At 33.6% G+C, this 17,842-nt stretch overlaps 1 protein-coding gene and 1 long non-coding RNA gene across 2 annotated transcripts; both read left to right on the top strand.

The window, feature by feature from the left end:
• The first annotated feature begins 2,584 nt into the window (after window positions 1-2,584).
• Window positions 2,585-6,472, top strand: LOC147394986 (small ribosomal subunit protein uS4y). The gene is made up of 3 exons (XM_086454474.1): window positions 2,585-2,743; window positions 4,356-4,737; window positions 6,037-6,472. Exons 1-3 carry the CDS (start codon window positions 2,716-2,718, stop codon window positions 6,218-6,220), a joined length of 594 nt encoding a protein of 197 aa, XP_086310600.1. The 5' UTR covers window positions 2,585-2,715; the 3' UTR covers window positions 6,221-6,472.
• A 1,998-nt stretch (window positions 6,473-8,470) lies between these two features.
• Window positions 8,471-9,637, top strand: LOC147394985 (uncharacterized). The gene is made up of 2 exons (XR_015181857.1): window positions 8,471-9,254; window positions 9,355-9,637. It is a non-coding gene; the product is annotated as an uncharacterized LOC147394985 (long non-coding RNA).
• Window positions 9,638-17,842: the final 8,205 nt, after the last annotated feature.

The following is a 17,842-nucleotide window of genomic DNA, read 5'->3' as shown; positions in this document are numbered from 1 at the left end:
CTTGGATAAAAACCCAACTTCATTTTGTTCTTTCTCTTTGCTTTTTGTACTTTTTATAATTGAAGTTTTGGTGCTTCTCTTATGTTTGGTTTAGTTCCACATTGAATAGAAGAAAGAACACATGGGGGGCCCAAAAGGGAAAAACGCAAGATCCAGATCATGTTTTTGTATGTCATAAGGTGAGCCCAGAGACCCTTAGTAAGAGTGAAATCCTTATTAACTTAATAAGACTAGTCGAACTCATTTTTTATCCTCGTGTTTTTACATACAAAATATTTTGTGAGGGCCACACACCATACATGTAGTTCTACACTTCGGCACTTGTTTGTAACATATGGGTTAAATATATAAAAAGGATTTTTTTGAATTTTTTTTTAGGGCATGACCCTCGTCTCTATTTAGTTTTCCGCCATGATTATTTATAGAGTCTTGATGAGTCCATGCGGTCTTGGTATACTGTTGGATACGTGGCTGACGTGGTAAAGGCATAGAACCATGCATCGGGATACACAAGAAAAGATGTGTGGTTCTGAGCCCTTGCCACATCAATCACGTACCAAACCACTTGCATTCATCATTATACTTATTTATATCATTTTGGAGGGGAGAGACTAAAGAGTGAGATATGATTTCGATCCTATGGTGACAAATGGAAGGCAATTCATGATTGAGTGATCAATAAAATCCAACTTTCTTTTTATAACACACCAAACCATGCTATTAGATTTAGATGTTGTGTTTGCGTGACTTAGAATCGAAAGTGTTGTTCCATTGTCCAGGAATTTCTTGGGTTTCTAATTAACCCAACCAAAGTGGAGGTGTAAGATAGTCCCACATCGTTTAAGTACTAATAAATATAAATAGTTTATAAATCAAAGTGCCATCTACTTCGTTTGAGCAATGATCGAATCTGCGTTAAAGGTTGAAAAAGGTTCAAACCATTTACCTGACTCTGAGGTATGAATTGCGCATATGAGCTCGCGTTTTTTTTATTTTGTAAAAAACCCCTATAAAAAGTTGGGTGATCTATATACACCCCCCTCCACGTTTTGTTCAACATTCGTTGTACCCCTGTGTTTTCAAAGTGATAAAGTAAACTACCTAAATGCCCTTATCCTTAAATTCTTCTAGAAAATCTCTTATATTTTTGTTTCTTTCTATTTTCAAAGAATTAATTGTCTACAAAACTGTTAATAAAAAAATCCTTGCTTTTGTCCTAAAATCCTATCATCTCCGTGCTCTTCAACCTTTAAGAAAAATCATTTTTATTCTATTTTTAATCGTTCATCATTTTTTAATCCACCTTAACATGATTAAAAAAAATTAAAAAATAAACACCTTCATTTTTCTATACAAAATTAGGTTTGTCTTCTATTCTATCTCATTTCTTTTAAGGGTAATGTTTGATTGCACATGGAAAATAGGGTGGAAAATCAATTTTCATGAAAAATGACATTTTTCAAGTGTTTGATTACACATGGAAATGGAAATTCATTTTCCACCCCATTCAAAAAGTCCACTAAATCATGGATTTCACTTTCCCACCCATATGGGTGGAAAAATGAAATCCACCAATATTTTTCATCCTCAATTATTCCCTACCACCACCACCATTATACTAACCTCGACGTCCCTGTCGGCTACGTCTTCGACCACCTTCTCTCTCTCTTCTTCTTCTTTTTCTTCTTCTCCTTCTTCTCCATCCCTCGCCTCCTCCGCCACCACCACCACCATGTTCTCCCCCCATCTTCCTCACTTACGTCCGTCGCGTCATCGTCGCCACCGTCGCCGCTGCCGTTGCCGTCACCATCGTCGCCGCCGCCACCTTCATCGCCACATCGTCCCCCCTCCCTCTTCCTTGTCATCTTCTTCTTCCTCTCCCCCTTCTCTCATCTTCTTTCTCATTCTCCTATTCTTTTTTCTCATATTTTTCCATAATTTTATCAAAGTGAAATCAAACAATGGAATTTGATTTTCCAACCCTACCTATTTTCCACAACTAATTTTCCATGGATTTCAAATTCCATGGAAAGTGACTTTCCATGCAATCAAACATACCCTAAGTATATAATTCAATTAGATTGAATTTTTAGGTTGAAAATAATTGATTTTATCTTAAAATAATGTTGAAATGACCTTAGGTTGGAGTCTCATATCGCATTTCTTGAGGTGAAAATGGATAGAAATTAAAGATGCTTTTTCATTGATATCTCGATGAAAAGTATCTATGATTCCCATACACTCTCATGTCAAGAAGTGCGATGTAAGGTTCCTACTTGAGGTCACTCCTGCAAAATTCTTTTATCTTATTATTAAGATTTTAATGTCGAAGGTGTTATAATCTTAACGGTAAAAAAAATTTACCATAAGTTTAAAGATGACTGATTTTAGAGAGAAAATCAAGGGATTTCTAGTTTGAGGTTGAAGATGAGGGTATTTAGGTCATTTAATGATTCTCTTTTGGAAGACTTAAATCAAGGGGTATGTCATCAGTTTGAAAACATACAAGGGTATCTCAGATTAACCAAAACATAGAGGGAGCATGTCTAAATTTACAGAAAAAAAAAAAAAAAAAAAAACAGTTCCTTGGGAGAATGGGATTGGACCATAAATTAGGGTTTAAAGGGTTCATATGCTGCAATTAGGGCTTTTTTTCTGTAGTGGTTTCACTCTCGGTTACTGAGGAGAGCACTCGGCGACGGAGAAGATTCAAACATGGTTCATGTGAACTTTTACCGTAATTGTAAGTTTTCTTTCACTATTTCTCTTTGTTTCGGATCTTGATCTCGATCTCTTTCAGTAATTCATGCCAAGATTCAAACTTGTCGATCTCAAATTTTAGAATTTTTGAGCTTTTGATCTCCCATACTCTATTTCTTGAATCTAAATCGCGCTTTTATCTAATCTATTTTTTTAGCATATTGTGAGAATGTTGAATCGATGTATCGTTCTAATTAAAATTAGTTTTTTTTTTCTTTCCTGATCCGATATCTAACATAAATCACTTTATCAATTAGTATTCGAAATGAGCATCTCCATCCATGACTCAAATTTAAGTAAAAGTTTGAGTAAAAGCTACATTTGATATGAAGCACTCCAGTGGTAAACTGAAAAAATCAGGCTGACCTTACTTAGTAAGATTTCAAATCTTATTGAGGGTCTTTACTCACATTGTGGCATCCTAAAACGTGATCCAATGCCACGGAGTTGTAGAGGACAAAATTTAATGAACCCTGGAAAAAAAAAAAAAAGAAGATAATTTTCACTGTTGAATTTTAATTTTAAATTTGGAAATTCAGTAGCCGTCCATTTTCAACATCTTGCAAGAAGTCCAAAACATTTTTTTTTTTTTTTTTGAATATGAGTTTTTCCATGAAATCTAGAAGGCTCTAATGTTGGAGGGTCAATTTGGTAATCCGTATGGGCCCGACGACCCTTCGTAATATTTGAAACTTACTAACTTGGTATGAAAAGTAATTTTCTTATATAAAAAATGACCGATGGGATTTTAGTTTAACTCAAAACTCTCCCTTAATTTGAGTTTGATTTAAAGTCAATTTGGTATCAAATTTTAAATTTGAGTCTGATTTTGGGTAAGGGCTGGAGATGGCCTTAGAGAGACAAAATTTACATATTTGGTAAAGATTATTTGGGATTGTTTTACACCTCACAATTTGTTGGGGATATTTAGAAGAAGAGAAACAAAGTGATCTTCGAGTGGAAGGGAAATCCATTAAATAGATTATTGTTAATCCAAATTCAAGGAATTTTGATGTAGAAGGATTCCTATTTTATTGGTCCAAATCATAGTCACAAAATGCTCATAATTATTCTAAAATATCTTAAATTCTTTGAATGAGGGACCAAGCGATTTTGACCAATTCATAGACATGTTATCGATTAATCACCCGAATGGGTTAACAATTTTACCCTTCAACCTCCAAAATTTGTCTTCTTCAACCTTCAAATCTCAAGAACAAGGTGAGGTTCTTGAGGGAGGTTAAAGATGATGGGTTAAAGAAGAAACCCAAAAACAGCAATTGTACAATTCCCATTTTTAAAAATGAAATTTTCCTGAATTAACCGAACTGAACCCATGCCGAATTCGAACTTGGTTACTATAGTCCTAATTGCACCATAGTATTTGGGTCTATGATTTTTTTTTTTTTTTTTTGTGGGGTGGAGGCATACTTCATTAAGATATTTCTATTATAATATCATGACATTATGATATTATAAGCCATTGGACATTTTGATGTTTGTATTTGGTCAATGCTTTCTTGGTTAATTTCACTTAATAGCCACTTATTCCTGTGTGAATGTTGATGTAAAACCTTAATCATGAATGGTTTCAGATGGGAAGACTTTCAAGAAGCCACGTCGTCCATACGAGAAGGAGCGTTTGGATGCTGAGCTAAAGCTTGTTGGAGAGTATGGGCTTCGATGTAAGAGGGAGCTTTGGAGGGTTCAATATGCTCTTAGTCGCATTCGTAATAATGCAAGAATGCTTCTCACTCTCGATGAGAAGAATCCTCGCCGGATTTTTGAGGGTGAAGCCCTTCTTCGCAGGATGAACAGGTATGGGCTTTTGGACGAGAGCCAGAATAAGCTTGATTATGTTCTGGCCCTTACAGTGGAGAACTTCCTTGAGCGCCGTCTCCAGACACTTGTATTTAAGTCAGGTATGGCAAAGTCGATCCACCATGCTCGTGTCCTCATCAGGCAGAGACATATCAGGTATAAACCACATTCTTGTCCAAGTAGAAATCTGTGATTTCTTTTTCTTTTCTTCTTTTTTTTTTTTTTGAAAAGTATAAAGATTTTATAAATATCTAAAGGACAGTACGAAGAAAGTAGGTCAAGGTAGTCCCAAAGCAAGAACGTAAAATACAGGAAAAAAAAGAGCCACCGAAAAGCAAGCCTACAACTTACAAAGACTATCCCATCTAAACAGAAAATCCTCAACCCCGGAGAACTCCTTTGTTCAACTTAGCCCAATACAGCAACTCTTAAGATTCTCATAAACATCATATGCGAGTTGTTCTCCTTGCTCTATAACACCCAGTTGTTTCTCCCTTTCCAAAGAGCCCAAGCAATGGCTGAAGAAAGAATAACCCAAATGTGTCTTTTTCTATGAGAGAAGATACTAAAAACCCACCCTTTGACTGTATTTTCACTGGTATAGCATGTTTGTTGATTCCTCCTAAGCCATTGATGTTGTATTTTATAGGAATTGCAAACTAAAATAAATACAATTTATGGTTATTTAGAAATAGTTATTAATGGGTATCATTAAAGGATTTCAGAATATGTCCATTTTTATTGCCAATGCAGTTATGCGTTAAAAGAACATGTTTTTGAAAATTTTGAAAGAACAGAAATTGTTGCTAATTGTTATGTAGAAAGAGAAGAATAGGAAGCACCACACATATTAGCAACCCTAAAACTTTGGGATAAGGACTTGATCATGATGGCCCATGGGAGTTTTTTTTTTTTTTTACTTTTCCTGGGGGGTGGTGGGTGTTAGTATAATGATGAAGGCAGGATTTTGATCCCAGCTATTTCTTATTAACACTCGCTCATGTTGGCACCTTCACTTGTGACAGTTTTTTTTTAACCTTTGAAAGGTTCAATTTGAAGTTGATGCTTTGTAAGCATGTTAGTTGTGCGCTCTCTTGTTTTCAATTTGATTGTTTGTTTGCATGGGCATATATATATATATATATATTCTAAATAAAAGCAAAAGACCTATCTTTGTGTGCCAGGGTTGTACTTTCCAACTCTTGCCTACGAAATACTTTGCGTCTCTTAACCTGATTTTAATATAAATTTTAATTTGGGAAATCAATATTTTGATGTTTAGATTCCTATATTCTGCCTAAAATTTAATTTTAGTTTGCAAGTTTGACTCTTGTAAGAAATTTATTACATTAGTGTTAAACAAAGTGACAATTGTATAACTACTGCTTATTGGTTTGTATAAATTAGTTAATTTATTAAACTTTTTTTTTTTTTTTTTTTTTTTTAATTTGGCAGGGTTGGGAGGCAGGTGGTGAACATCCCATCTTTCATGGTGAGGGTTGACTCGCAGAAGCACATTGACTTCTCACTCACGAGTCCACTCGGAGGAGGACGCCCTGGAAGAGTGAAGCGAAAGAATCAGAAGGCAGCTGCCAAGAAAGCAGCTGGTGGCGATGGAGACGAGGAAGATGAGGATTGAGATCGTCATCTCAATAGTAATAATAGGAGTTCAGTTTAGAATCTCGAAGAATTTCACAAGTTTTTTTTTTTTTTTACTTTAATCATGTTTTACAGTGTCTTGAGCCATCTTGTGAAGATCTTATTATATCCATCCTTTTTCAGATGCACAATAGATTTGCATGTTTGTCTTGGTTTTTTTTTAATAGTGTAAGACTTCGGAGTTCACATTTCCCTCTTTAAAAAAGCCAAAATCATGATTGATTGATTGATTGATTCTCTGTTTGGTGGAAAAATGTTTTGGGTTTGGATTGGTGAGGTGAGGTGACAGTGTTATGTGTCGTGAAAGTAGTTCTCTATCGTGGTCCTAATTTAGATTTTGTTTCTCGATTCTTAAATTCATCGTTAACAATGGGAACGATTTAGCCAGCCATGCCTTCCATGTTTTTGTGTAATATTAGAGATACCACCTTATCACACTGACCTATGTATTCTCTGAGAAGCTAAGTTAAATGACTTAAATGCCCTCGTCTCCCACCTTAGAGTAAGGGATTTTACCCTGATTTTCATATTATTATTTTTTTACTCTAATTCTCTTCATTTTCAAACCCCAATGAATATTATAAATTTTTTGGAGAAGTTGATATGAATTTCTTTATAAAAATCAAAGGTTTTTATGATGAGTCGTGATTGTCTAACGCCCGCCCCTTGATGTGGCATGGGGCAGAATTATAGATTTTTCCCTCGAGATACACAATTTTACATTCTCATAAATATGTATAGTTGTGTGTCGTAAGGAAAAATAATTTATGATTCTAGCACATACCACGTCAGAGGGTAGTGTCAAAAGGAGGTGTCGGAAAATCATTAGTCATTTATGAGACATTGAAGATTACGTTAGAAATAGTTGACTTGAAGAGAGGTCAAAACCTTAGGTCAAGGGGATGTCATCCATTTGCAAAATAGTAGTGATAATATGACTCTCCCACGTGGCATACTCAATCTCCTCCCAGCACACCCCCCACGTTAGGGGAGTCAATTGAGTATGCCCATGTGGGAGAGTCATATTTTCACGACTCTTTGATGAAACACAAGGACATCTCAAAATTTTGACCAAAACGTTGAGGGTGTTTTTTATCGTAGTTTTAGATGTGATTTTACTTCAACTAGATAAATGCTGATGTATGGGATGATTTATCATTAATTAAGTAGAAATTTATAAATAACAATATATGGGATGATTTTACATTAATAAGTATTCTTCTTTGATCTGAAAATCTAATTCCTTCATGGATATAAACATCATTGCCGAAACACATAAATCTTAGTATTATATAGTTTTATCTTTATTAATTTGTTATTTTCTATCACCTACGAGAGCCCCCTCACTTACCTGATGTGTGTGATGTGCAGGCATTACACATGCCCGAGAGAGAGATCCATATGCCTTAGATCCGTCCTCAATTCATCCATCTCCCTAGTCGGACGTAAGTTCGGACACCCCATTATCAAAATTTAAAAAATATATATATAGGGTCAGTTCAAACGACAACCATTTCTAGACACATATAGACAACGTGTTTTGTCTTATATGGGCAAAAATATTTGGAATGGGCTGATTTTTTGTGAGGATGATCTCTGTGGTGAGGAGATCATCCTTGCCAAAAATCAGCTCATTATGAAACTTCTAGACCGTCCAATTTTTGTTGAAAAATTATAGACCGTCCAATTTTTGTAAATCAATTTTGATGGGATTACAAGTTTTGGAATGGGATGATTTTTTGCCAGGATGATCCCCTCATCACAGAGATCATCCTCACAAAAAATCAGCCCATTCCAAACATTTTTACCCATATAAGACAAACACATTGTCTATATGTGTGTTGCAGAAATCCGACCCATATATATATATATATATATTCATAACATAGGGTTAGGTCTAAATCATTCTAAAAAATAATAATATAATAATGAAAACCTTCTCAAATTTTGTCACTTGTCCCCCTAAATGTGAAAGGTTCTACAAACATGGCACCAAGAGCACTTGGCCACTAATCACAATCGCTTTATAATATAAAAAATAATAATAAATAAATACCACGAGTTCGTTTAGGATTTGATCACATTGATTTGATTTTGGTGTTTATGTAATTTTAGGAGATTTGGTCTTATTAAGTGGTAACAAATAATAAAATAATAAGCTATTTTCCACAATAAACCCAATTAGTGAGAGAAGAAAATATTTAATAAAGAATCTCATCTTTGCTGACGTGGCAGTAAAACCCAGGATCCGAGCTTCCTTCCACTACACCGCTAACGACTTGGCCCAGCCCTTTGTTAGACGGTTAACTACCACACGAGCGATCAACTAACACGTCACCACCCGCTCCTACCATTACGTGGACACGTGTCTTCATCTAATGTCCTCACAGGCGTCACGTGGCGTGAATCACAAGGAGGTAAAGAAGCGCGCACGCGTGACCCAACCACAATCCATCGTTATATATTTCTCTAACTTGAAACACAAATCTCATTCTTCCCTTAAAAAAAAATAAACAAATAAATCTCCAGAGAGAAACCCTAATTTTCTGTTCTTGTTTCTTCAAATTGCAGATCAGATCCGAGTTTTTGTCCCGAATTTTACAAAATTAAAGATCATCTAGCGTTGAATCCACTATGAATTGTATCGATCTTCAGGAATTTGCAGAGATGGATAAAATTTCTTCGCGAGATATAGATCGGTTGTTTTCTAGAAAACTTAAGAGATTTATGGAGCTGGAAAGCGAACAAGAGAGTGGAGGATCTTCGGAAGAGTTCGATTCTCCGAAATCAGTGTGGAAACGAGATTTACAGCCTCAGAGTTTCCGGATTGTTCATCATCAAGTGTTGAAGATCAGAGAAGAAGATTCACACCTTGGAGAAGATATCGGAGAAGGATTAAGCTCAAAAGAGAAACTCGATTTCCTTCATCTAATCTTTTCAAGGCCGATCTTACCTTCTTCGCCTTTGAGAGGCAAGGCTGCTAGCGTATCTTTTCATTGAAAGAAGTCCAAAAGGTTCGATTTCGCTCAAATTATGAAATTCAAAAAATAAAAATCTAAACTTTCTTTTATCTGAATTTGGGGATTTATTTTGTTTTTTAACTTATTTGTGCAGGAGTTGATGCGAACTGAAGGAAACAGAGAGCGAGAGAAGGTATGGAGATGGATGAGGGTTGAGAATATGTTCTTCTTTGTTCCTTCTCCCTTTCTTTGATGGTGAAAATCTTCGAGGACGCTTTGTACAGAGAGAGAGAGAGAGAGAGATTTTCTTTATTTCTTGGTTAATGTATCTCGTGTTAATCTTTAGAGATCTCAGAACAGGAGCTACAAGTTATGGAACTGATGAACTTCTCTTCCAGAAGAATGATTTAGATACAAGTCTCAGACGTTTTGGTGAATATTTGAGAAGGAGTGGATTCCTCCTCTTCTCTTATGGAATAATAGAAAAGAAAATGACTTAAACGGCCTCATCTTTGAAGCCGAAAAAAAAAATGGAAAAAAGAGTAGTATTAAGGGCACCTTAATTATTACTAAGGGCACCTCACATCCAAGCCAATTATAAGTTCCCAATTGAGCTGAGTTTTTGGTGATCTATATGGCGACTAGATCATCTTCACCAAAAATCAGCCAAAAGTGATTTTAAAAAAAGAATGCTTTACGATTCTTCAACTTATTTTGATGGGTTACAAGTTTGGGTTTTGATGGGTTAAAGGTTTTGGGTTTCAGAATGGCTGATTTTTCTGTGAGGATCTCCTCATAATAGATATCCTCCTCAAAAAAAAAAAAAAGTCAGTTCATTCAAATTTTCTTAACTCTTATGAGGCTAAGAATTTGGGCATGGTGTGGGGGTGCCCTTATGGTAATTGGGGTGGTTTTAATACTTTTAAAAAAAATCAGGTCATTCTGAAACATTTTAACTCATATAAGATGAACACAAGTTGGCTATGCCCGCAGGGGTTTGCTTTTAACACTACCCAAAAAAAATCAAAGGTCTTTTTTAAAAATAAAAATAAAAATAAAAATAAAAGTACAATGGTCTAGACTAATTTTAATCGATTTCACCTTATCTCTAGGACTGGCAATGATTCAAAAATATACTTGATGTCCAAATCGATTCGATCTGAAAAATGAAAGATTGAATTCTCAGATAGGATTCTGATTGAAATCTTAAATTTGATTTGGATGTACCTCAATCCATTTTGAAAAAAATCGATTTGAATATATTTTAATAATTTTTATTTTTAATTTTTTATATATAATATGTTTTAGTCTTTTTTATTTCTTTTTATATTTATAGTTAAAAAGTGGATTTTTGTTTAAATTTTATATGATTTTAAATTTTTTGAATATTGATAATATGAAAATAAGACGAGGTTTTGAATTTAAAAAAATATCTTACCAAATAAAAAAAACTTGAAAATACATACTTTTACTCTATTAATGGTCATCTTAAAAAAAGTTTCATGTTAAACATCTTTTTCAAGGCGAGTTTTCTCGTAAATTCATTCTGGAGATTTGCTATGGTGAATGATAGGTGGAGTCCCACATTCATAATTTTAAAATTTTAGATGTAATTTTCAATATATTTTGACAATTTACGATAATGAATTGTAAAATTATTGTAAAAATTTAGGTCGATTAAGGAGTTTAGCCTAATAATTTAGTTTTGTGGTTGCAAGAAGTTATTGTTTATGTCAAGAGGTAGTTTTATACACAATCGGTTAGGGCATCTTGAATAAGATAAATAAAATGACCTTTGAGGAGAAAGAAAGTCCGGTTCAAAGAGATTATTACTATTCCAAATTCAAGGAAATTTGGTGTCTAAGCAAATCCTATTTTATTGGTCCAAATCAGTCACAAAAATTCTACAAAATTTTTTCTAAAGAATAATATATATTTTTTCTTATAAGGGCACCAACCGATTAAATCAATGAACTAACCAATTAAAAGATAATTTATTGATTAATTGTGCCAAAATAGTAGCATTTTTACCCTTCAACCTCAAGTCTTGGTAGGGTTTCAGCTGAGTGTTGAGTATAAATTGTAAAATAATTGTGCCGGAGTAACATTGAAATGTTCATCAATTCTCACATTGCTGATGTGGAGATGCACACATAACCATAGATGCTTTTCACTCGTATCTTGATGAAAAACATCTATGGTCTCGTACGTACTTACATCCATGTCAGTGATGTAAGAATTGATGTACATTTTAATGTTACTTCAGCATTTTCCATTGTAAAAACTCTTTCAGAGGAAATGGTGATAGATTTTAATTTCGACGTCTAATAGCACATCTGCACATGTATCCTAATAAATTGGACAGAATAATGCTGAAGTGACCTCAAACTGGAACCTCATATCACACTTCTTGATGTGAAAGTGTATAGGAACTACTAATGCTTTTCATTGAGATACGAGTGAAAACATCTATGATTCCTATCCCCTTTCACGTCAAGAAGTGTGGTATGAGGTTCTTGCTTAAGGTCACTCCAGCATGACTCAATTGAAAAATATTGGAGTGACATTAAAATTTAAATAATGATGAATGCACGTGATTTTGGGTATGCAACTAACATGGGAAGGGCACAAAACTACAAATATTTTTCTTGTGCATCCCGAAGAAAAAGATCTATGGTTCCGCATACTTGCCACGTCAGCTGCATACCAACCACGTTCCCAAAATCACGTGCATATACATCGTTTCACACATTGCTGATGTGGATCGGTGTACAAAACCATCATTCCACACATACACATGGCGGTATGCCATTCATTCTTCAACTTAGCACGTAAAATTGGAGACAACAAATCTTTATTCGGAAGACAATTAGGACTCCTCTTTAAAAAAAATTGCCAGGGAAAGTGCATCGTTTGAACCTTTCATTTGAGACAAAGGGTTTAAGGGGAAAAAAGTTTATTAGGAAGAAGTCAAAAATAAGAAGGGGTATTTTGGTCCAAAGGCCACTTTGATATCAAAAGGGTACCTCAAATCAGAATTTTACTGCATGGACATTAGGTCCACCACTGAGTTGACTTGGTAGCGGATAGAGAACCGTTAACTTGTTTCGTGAGGAAATAAATCTATGATTATCTGTGCACTACAAGGTCAAGTCTAACTTGGGCGGCTAACTCGGGCTCAACCTGATTGATGGGCAAGCTTGAATTGGGTTATAAAGAAAATGAGTTGAGCCTGGGCTAGGAAATCTCAACCCGAATTGAATTCAGGTTGAACTCAGGTTAAGGTTCCAGGCAACCCAACTTAACCCGAACCCAATGCTATATATTTACATATAAATATTTTTATTTTTTTTTGAAAAAAAACTATATATATATTAATTTTCCCTTTTTAAATATATTTGTATAACTAAGGAAAAAAGAATTCTTTTTATTGCCTTTTCTTTTTTACATTTAAATCTATTGCTATGTAGTATTTTACAGATTTTTAAAGATGAAGAGTCATTTTTACATAAATTTTGAAGAGAGGAAAAAATTAAAATAAAAAAAGGAGTGACAATTCACAACTATAAAGCTCTCTCCATTGTCATTCTTTCCCATTTTTTCTCTATACTTAGTACTTACATTGTTTTCGTTTCGTCATAGACTCCTAATTAGGATCAACTTTAAAAAATCTTCAAATTAAGTATGCCTTCTTCTTCTTTTTCTTGTATGTCGTTGTAATTTTGAAAGTGTAACTTTATAATTTGGGATTTGATTTAATAAGGTTTGTCTAAATATTATTTACGCAATGGATTTAGAGGTTGTATGCAAATTATTTACTAGTGATTTTATATTGTATTTTTTTTTTAAGATATAAAATAAAATTTATGTATTGATCAAAATAAAATTAGGCTAGCTTAATGAGCCCAACCCACCCAAAATTACTTAACTCTTACTAACCTGAGTTCAACCCGATTTTAGAAGCTCAATCTCGGGTTGAGCTTAAATTAATGAGTTCTAATCCGATGGTCTGGTTGATGAGCAGGTTGCAGTCCTACCAATGTCCAAGTGGTAGTGTAGTACGACTCCCTCAAATTAGGACTTAAAATGAATCAAGTTTGGACTAGATATGAGTATGTCCATATCCATATCAGGATTTTTTTTTTTAATCCAGATTCATTTTCAGATCCTAATAGCTAAAATCATATCCAAACCATTTTACTTTCATTCATATCCAGATCTAGTCCAAAATTAATTGATTTCGTTCCGGTGGGATAATATCAAACCGTTTAATGTTATTTTCAAATAAAATTACTAAAAATGGTCAAATGGTGACTTGAACTCAAGACTTCTGCATTTTGAATAAAGGACTTGACTGACTACTACACCCAACTATTGTTGGTTGATAGAATATAACTTAAAAAATATAAGTTGCAAAGTAATATAACCCAAATCTGACTCGGGTCAAGGGACATTAACCCATATTCGAACCATATTTTAATTCAAATATACTTAAGAACCAAACCTGTTAAATTCAGATTCAGATTTTGGATGAAATCTATCCCATATTTTAAGCCCTACGTCAAATATTCACCAATATTATCCAAGTATAAAAAGAGCAAAATGACCATTAAAAAAGAGTGCTTCTATTAGCATCCAATTTTTACTTATAACACACCATTCTAATATTAGCATTTGTTGAATTTCAAATGGGTTGTTATGTTAAGTAAAAGTTAGAGTAAGAATAGAATCTTTCTATAAAAAAAATAAAAGATATTTCAATAAAAAAAATAAAAATAAAAACTTAAATAGTTCCCTCCATATTTTCTTCCAATATTCTCTTTTGAAAGATTACAACTACAATGAACGGTGATTCGCAGTAACAATAAGAATCTCTCTAACCCGAGTTCAAGTCGATTTTAGAAGTTCAATATCATGTTGAGCTTGTATTAATGAGCTCTAACCCGATGGTCGGGTTGCAACCCTACTAATGTCCAAGTGGTAGTGTAGTACAACTCCCTCAAATTAGGACTTCAAACGAGTCAGTTTTGGGCTAGATATGAGTATGTCTATATCCATATCAGGATTTTTTATCCGAATTTATTTTCGAATCTTAATAGCTAAAATCATATCAGAACCATTTTACTTTCATTAAATCCATATCTGAATCTGATCCCAAAGTAATTGATTTGATTTTGAGTAGGATGATATCAAACCGTTCAATATTTTTTTCAAATAAAATTACTAAAAATAGTCTAATGGTGACTTGAATTGAAGACTTCTGCATTTTTAAGAGAGGATTTGAGTATTACACCCAATTATTGTTGATTGATAGAACATAACTTGAAAAATATAAAAATATAAATTGCAAAGTAATAAATCATTCAAGTAAGGATGAATTCGTATCTGACCAAGATCCGACCTAAGTCAAGAGACACTAACCCATATCCAAATCATATTTTAATTCGAATATACTTAAGAACTAAACCTACTAAATTCGGATTCGAATTTAAGATAAAATCTATCCCATTTTAAATCTTACCTCAAATATTCACCAAATATTATCCAAACATAAATAGAACAAAATGACCATTTAAAAAGCGTGCTTCTATTAGCAATCAACTTTTACTTAATATTTGCATGTGTTGAATTTCTAAAGAGTTGTTGTGTTTAGTAAAAGTTAATGTAATAATAGAATCTCTCTTTTAAAAAAAAAGAAGATATTTCATTAAAAAAAAAAAAACTTAAATAGTTTAAATCCATCAAACACCCCCCCCCCCCTCCCTCCCCTCTCTCTTCTTTATATTTTCTTCCAATTTTCTCTTTCGAGAGATAACGGCTACGAACAGTGATTCGGAGTTTCAAATTCAAACTCCCACAATCCATCAAACAAAGATATCTCTTCATCCCCACCGTTGATTCCTACTTGATCTTCCTCCTTGATTTCTCTCTGAGGAATTCCAAGCTCATCATCGGAAGCTTCTTGAAGATATTTTATAATTCTTTCAATATCATCAACCCCTTCATTCCCTTTGATGCTCTCAACTACATCAAAGTTGTTTTTGTCAACTTCAGACCCAGGTTCGGGAACTGGGTTGGAGCTCGGCTCGGAAGAGAGCTCTTGTTGAAAGCTAACATTGATAGAAGAAAAATCCTTAATGGGTTTCCCTTCTTCATCTTTCTTAGACCTTAAACGCTTCTTCTCTTCGTCCTCACCTACTTGTTCTTCTTCTCTTGAGCGTTTGGAGGTTGTTTCCGCCATTAAAACCAAAAAAAACAAAACAAAATATATAATAAAAATAAAGAAGTACGGAAAATCTGTCAGGGAGAGAGAGATGAAAGAGACAAAGCAGTAAGAAAGATCTATATAGACTTGTGGTCAAAGTTAGAGAGAGAATGATAGACTGAGATGGATAGAGAGAGAAAATGTTATATTAATGAGAGAAAGACAGAAAAAGAAAGATAATAACTACAGTAAAACAAAATATTTATCGAGATTCTAACTATACAAGTGTACAAATCTACATTCATTGGGATATCGACAACGCCACTGTGGCGTCTCGGGTGGAGAACTGCATAAAATTTTTGATGTACAAAGTCGTTGGACAACTTTGTGTACATCAATTGGCAGAAAGGGAAGATTCTCTTGGATTCTTTTGAGAATCTGTGCTTTTTGTTGAATTTTAGTTGTTCGTTGGATATTAAAGTGTCCAAATTCGGTGGACCATATAAAAGCTCTTTCCAAAAATGTTAGAGATGTTGGACGATTCGTTGGACAGAGGAGGCAATATTCGCGATATGAATGGGATATCTAGATATTCTCTTATTTAACGAGATTTTATAGGTAGATTTGTCTATCTATCCTTTTAGATTTTCGAGAATATTAGATTTAACCCCTGTTTTTTGAAACTAATGAGATACCCCCTTTACCTTGGTTTTCTATGTGAGAAACAAATAAAATGACCAAAAGACCATTATCTTCTACCTATTACTGATTTTGTGATAAAATAGTCATACACAATATTACATAGACATCTGGGTTAGGATTTAGGTAAATATTGATAAAATATATATTAATACACATGTCACCTTGAGATACAAATAAAGCAGATTAAGATTGGTGAAGAGAGCACAATTTCAAAAAGGAGCAATGGAATGAAGGGCGAGGTAATTAACAAGATGGGATAATTCAAAAGGCGAGATTATCTCAGAAACAAGATTTAACGTCTGAACTTGACACTAAACACTTAAAATGGGACTTAATGCTTTAAAAAAAAAATTATAGTTATAAACATATATGTTTCACATCAATAATTCAAGGAACAAATAACAATAGATCCCCTAAAATTGTGAGATAGATTATGGAATAAGTGTAATCAAAATAAAATATCAAATTAATCTAAATGAAAGGTAAACTCTATTGATTTCTTTGTTTTTTTTTTTTTTTTCTACTAAGCAGGACGAAGAAAGGAATGAATTTTTCGAATAAAGTCTTTGTCATGTTGGTGATATTGAAATACATTTATCGCTAGAAAAATCACTCTATATATATCTTAAAAAATATGTATTTATATAAAAAAAAATTCTAACCGTTGGATTTCATGTTTATACGATTGGAATCCAAGTGTATTATTTTTCACAACTCATAAGAATTTGACCCATTTCAATATATTATTTTTAAAGTCCCTTGAATTTTCCCTCTGTCAGGGTTAATGGTTACTTTAATAAGACAGGGGTTTCTCAAATATTAATCAACAATAGGAGGGGCATGTTTAATATATTTTGTGGTGGTTGGTTCAGATTGCTTCTCGTATCTCTGTTCTGTGTTTCACGTGAAATTTATTTAAATTGATATCCGAAAAGACAACAAAAAAGGAAATAAAGTGACGTGGAGATGATGACAAAACAAGAGATAGAATGGTCATTAATGTGCCGCTAAGTAACTGATTTCCTAGGGATATGGGCTCTAAACCTACCTACCTAATCCCTATTAAAGAATCTCGAGATTTTAAAAAAATAAGTGTTACGGATCGGTTCCGGTTCGGGTATTAAAATACCCAGAGCCAGAACCAATTCCTAGTACACAGTGTAAGATAACGCATCATATTATATGTTTCGCGTCCGGGAAAATTTTATAAAAAATAACGTATTATTAACTACGAAAAATATCAATATTTGTATTTTCTAAAGTAAGGATAATGTTTGACAATTTATAGAGATGGCATCCAACTTTTATTTATTACACCCGAATTAAAAAAGAAATAGGGATTTTTCCCTAAACATGCACGACTTATGTTCAAATTTCGGTTTCGATACAATGTTCATTTTAATTCCTAAAATATGTTTTTTCAGTAAATTCGACACTGTTATAATCAACGAATTCGTTGATAAATTATCAGAGAGATCGTTGATAAGGAAAAATCATTAGTATTTAATCAACGAATTCGTAGGTTATAAAAGTGACAAATTCACTGTAAAAGTATGTTTTGGGAATTAAAATGAACAGTGTACTGAAATCAGAATTTCGTCACATTCAACGCACAAATTAGTGACGAAATTCTAATTCATCCAAAAAATTACGTCTATGATTAAGAATAAGTAAAAGATGGGATGCCAATAGAATCTCTCTCTCTCTCTCTTTAAGATTCTATTTGTTAGATTTA

This window comes from Akebia trifoliata, chromosome 9 (genome assembly GCF_017979445.1).
Source record: "Akebia trifoliata isolate Shusen 1 chromosome 9, ASM1797944v1, whole genome shotgun sequence".
Taxonomy (NCBI): domain Eukaryota; kingdom Viridiplantae; phylum Streptophyta; class Magnoliopsida; order Ranunculales; family Lardizabalaceae; genus Akebia; species Akebia trifoliata.
The sequence above is the reverse complement of the archived record's forward strand: the minus strand, read 5'-3'. Positions and strand labels throughout refer to the sequence as shown.

Coding starts and splice junctions, on each gene's coding strand:
- LOC147394986 (XM_086454474.1), top strand. CDS start 2,716: ATGGTTCATGTGAACTTTTACCGTAATT. Junction 2,744..4,355: donor TGTGAACTTTTACCGTAATT/GTAAGTTTTCTT, acceptor GAATGGTTTCAG/ATGGGAAGACTTTCAAGAAG. Junction 4,738..6,036: donor ATCAGGCAGAGACATATCAG/GTATAAACCACA, acceptor TTAATTTGGCAG/GGTTGGGAGGCAGGTGGTGA.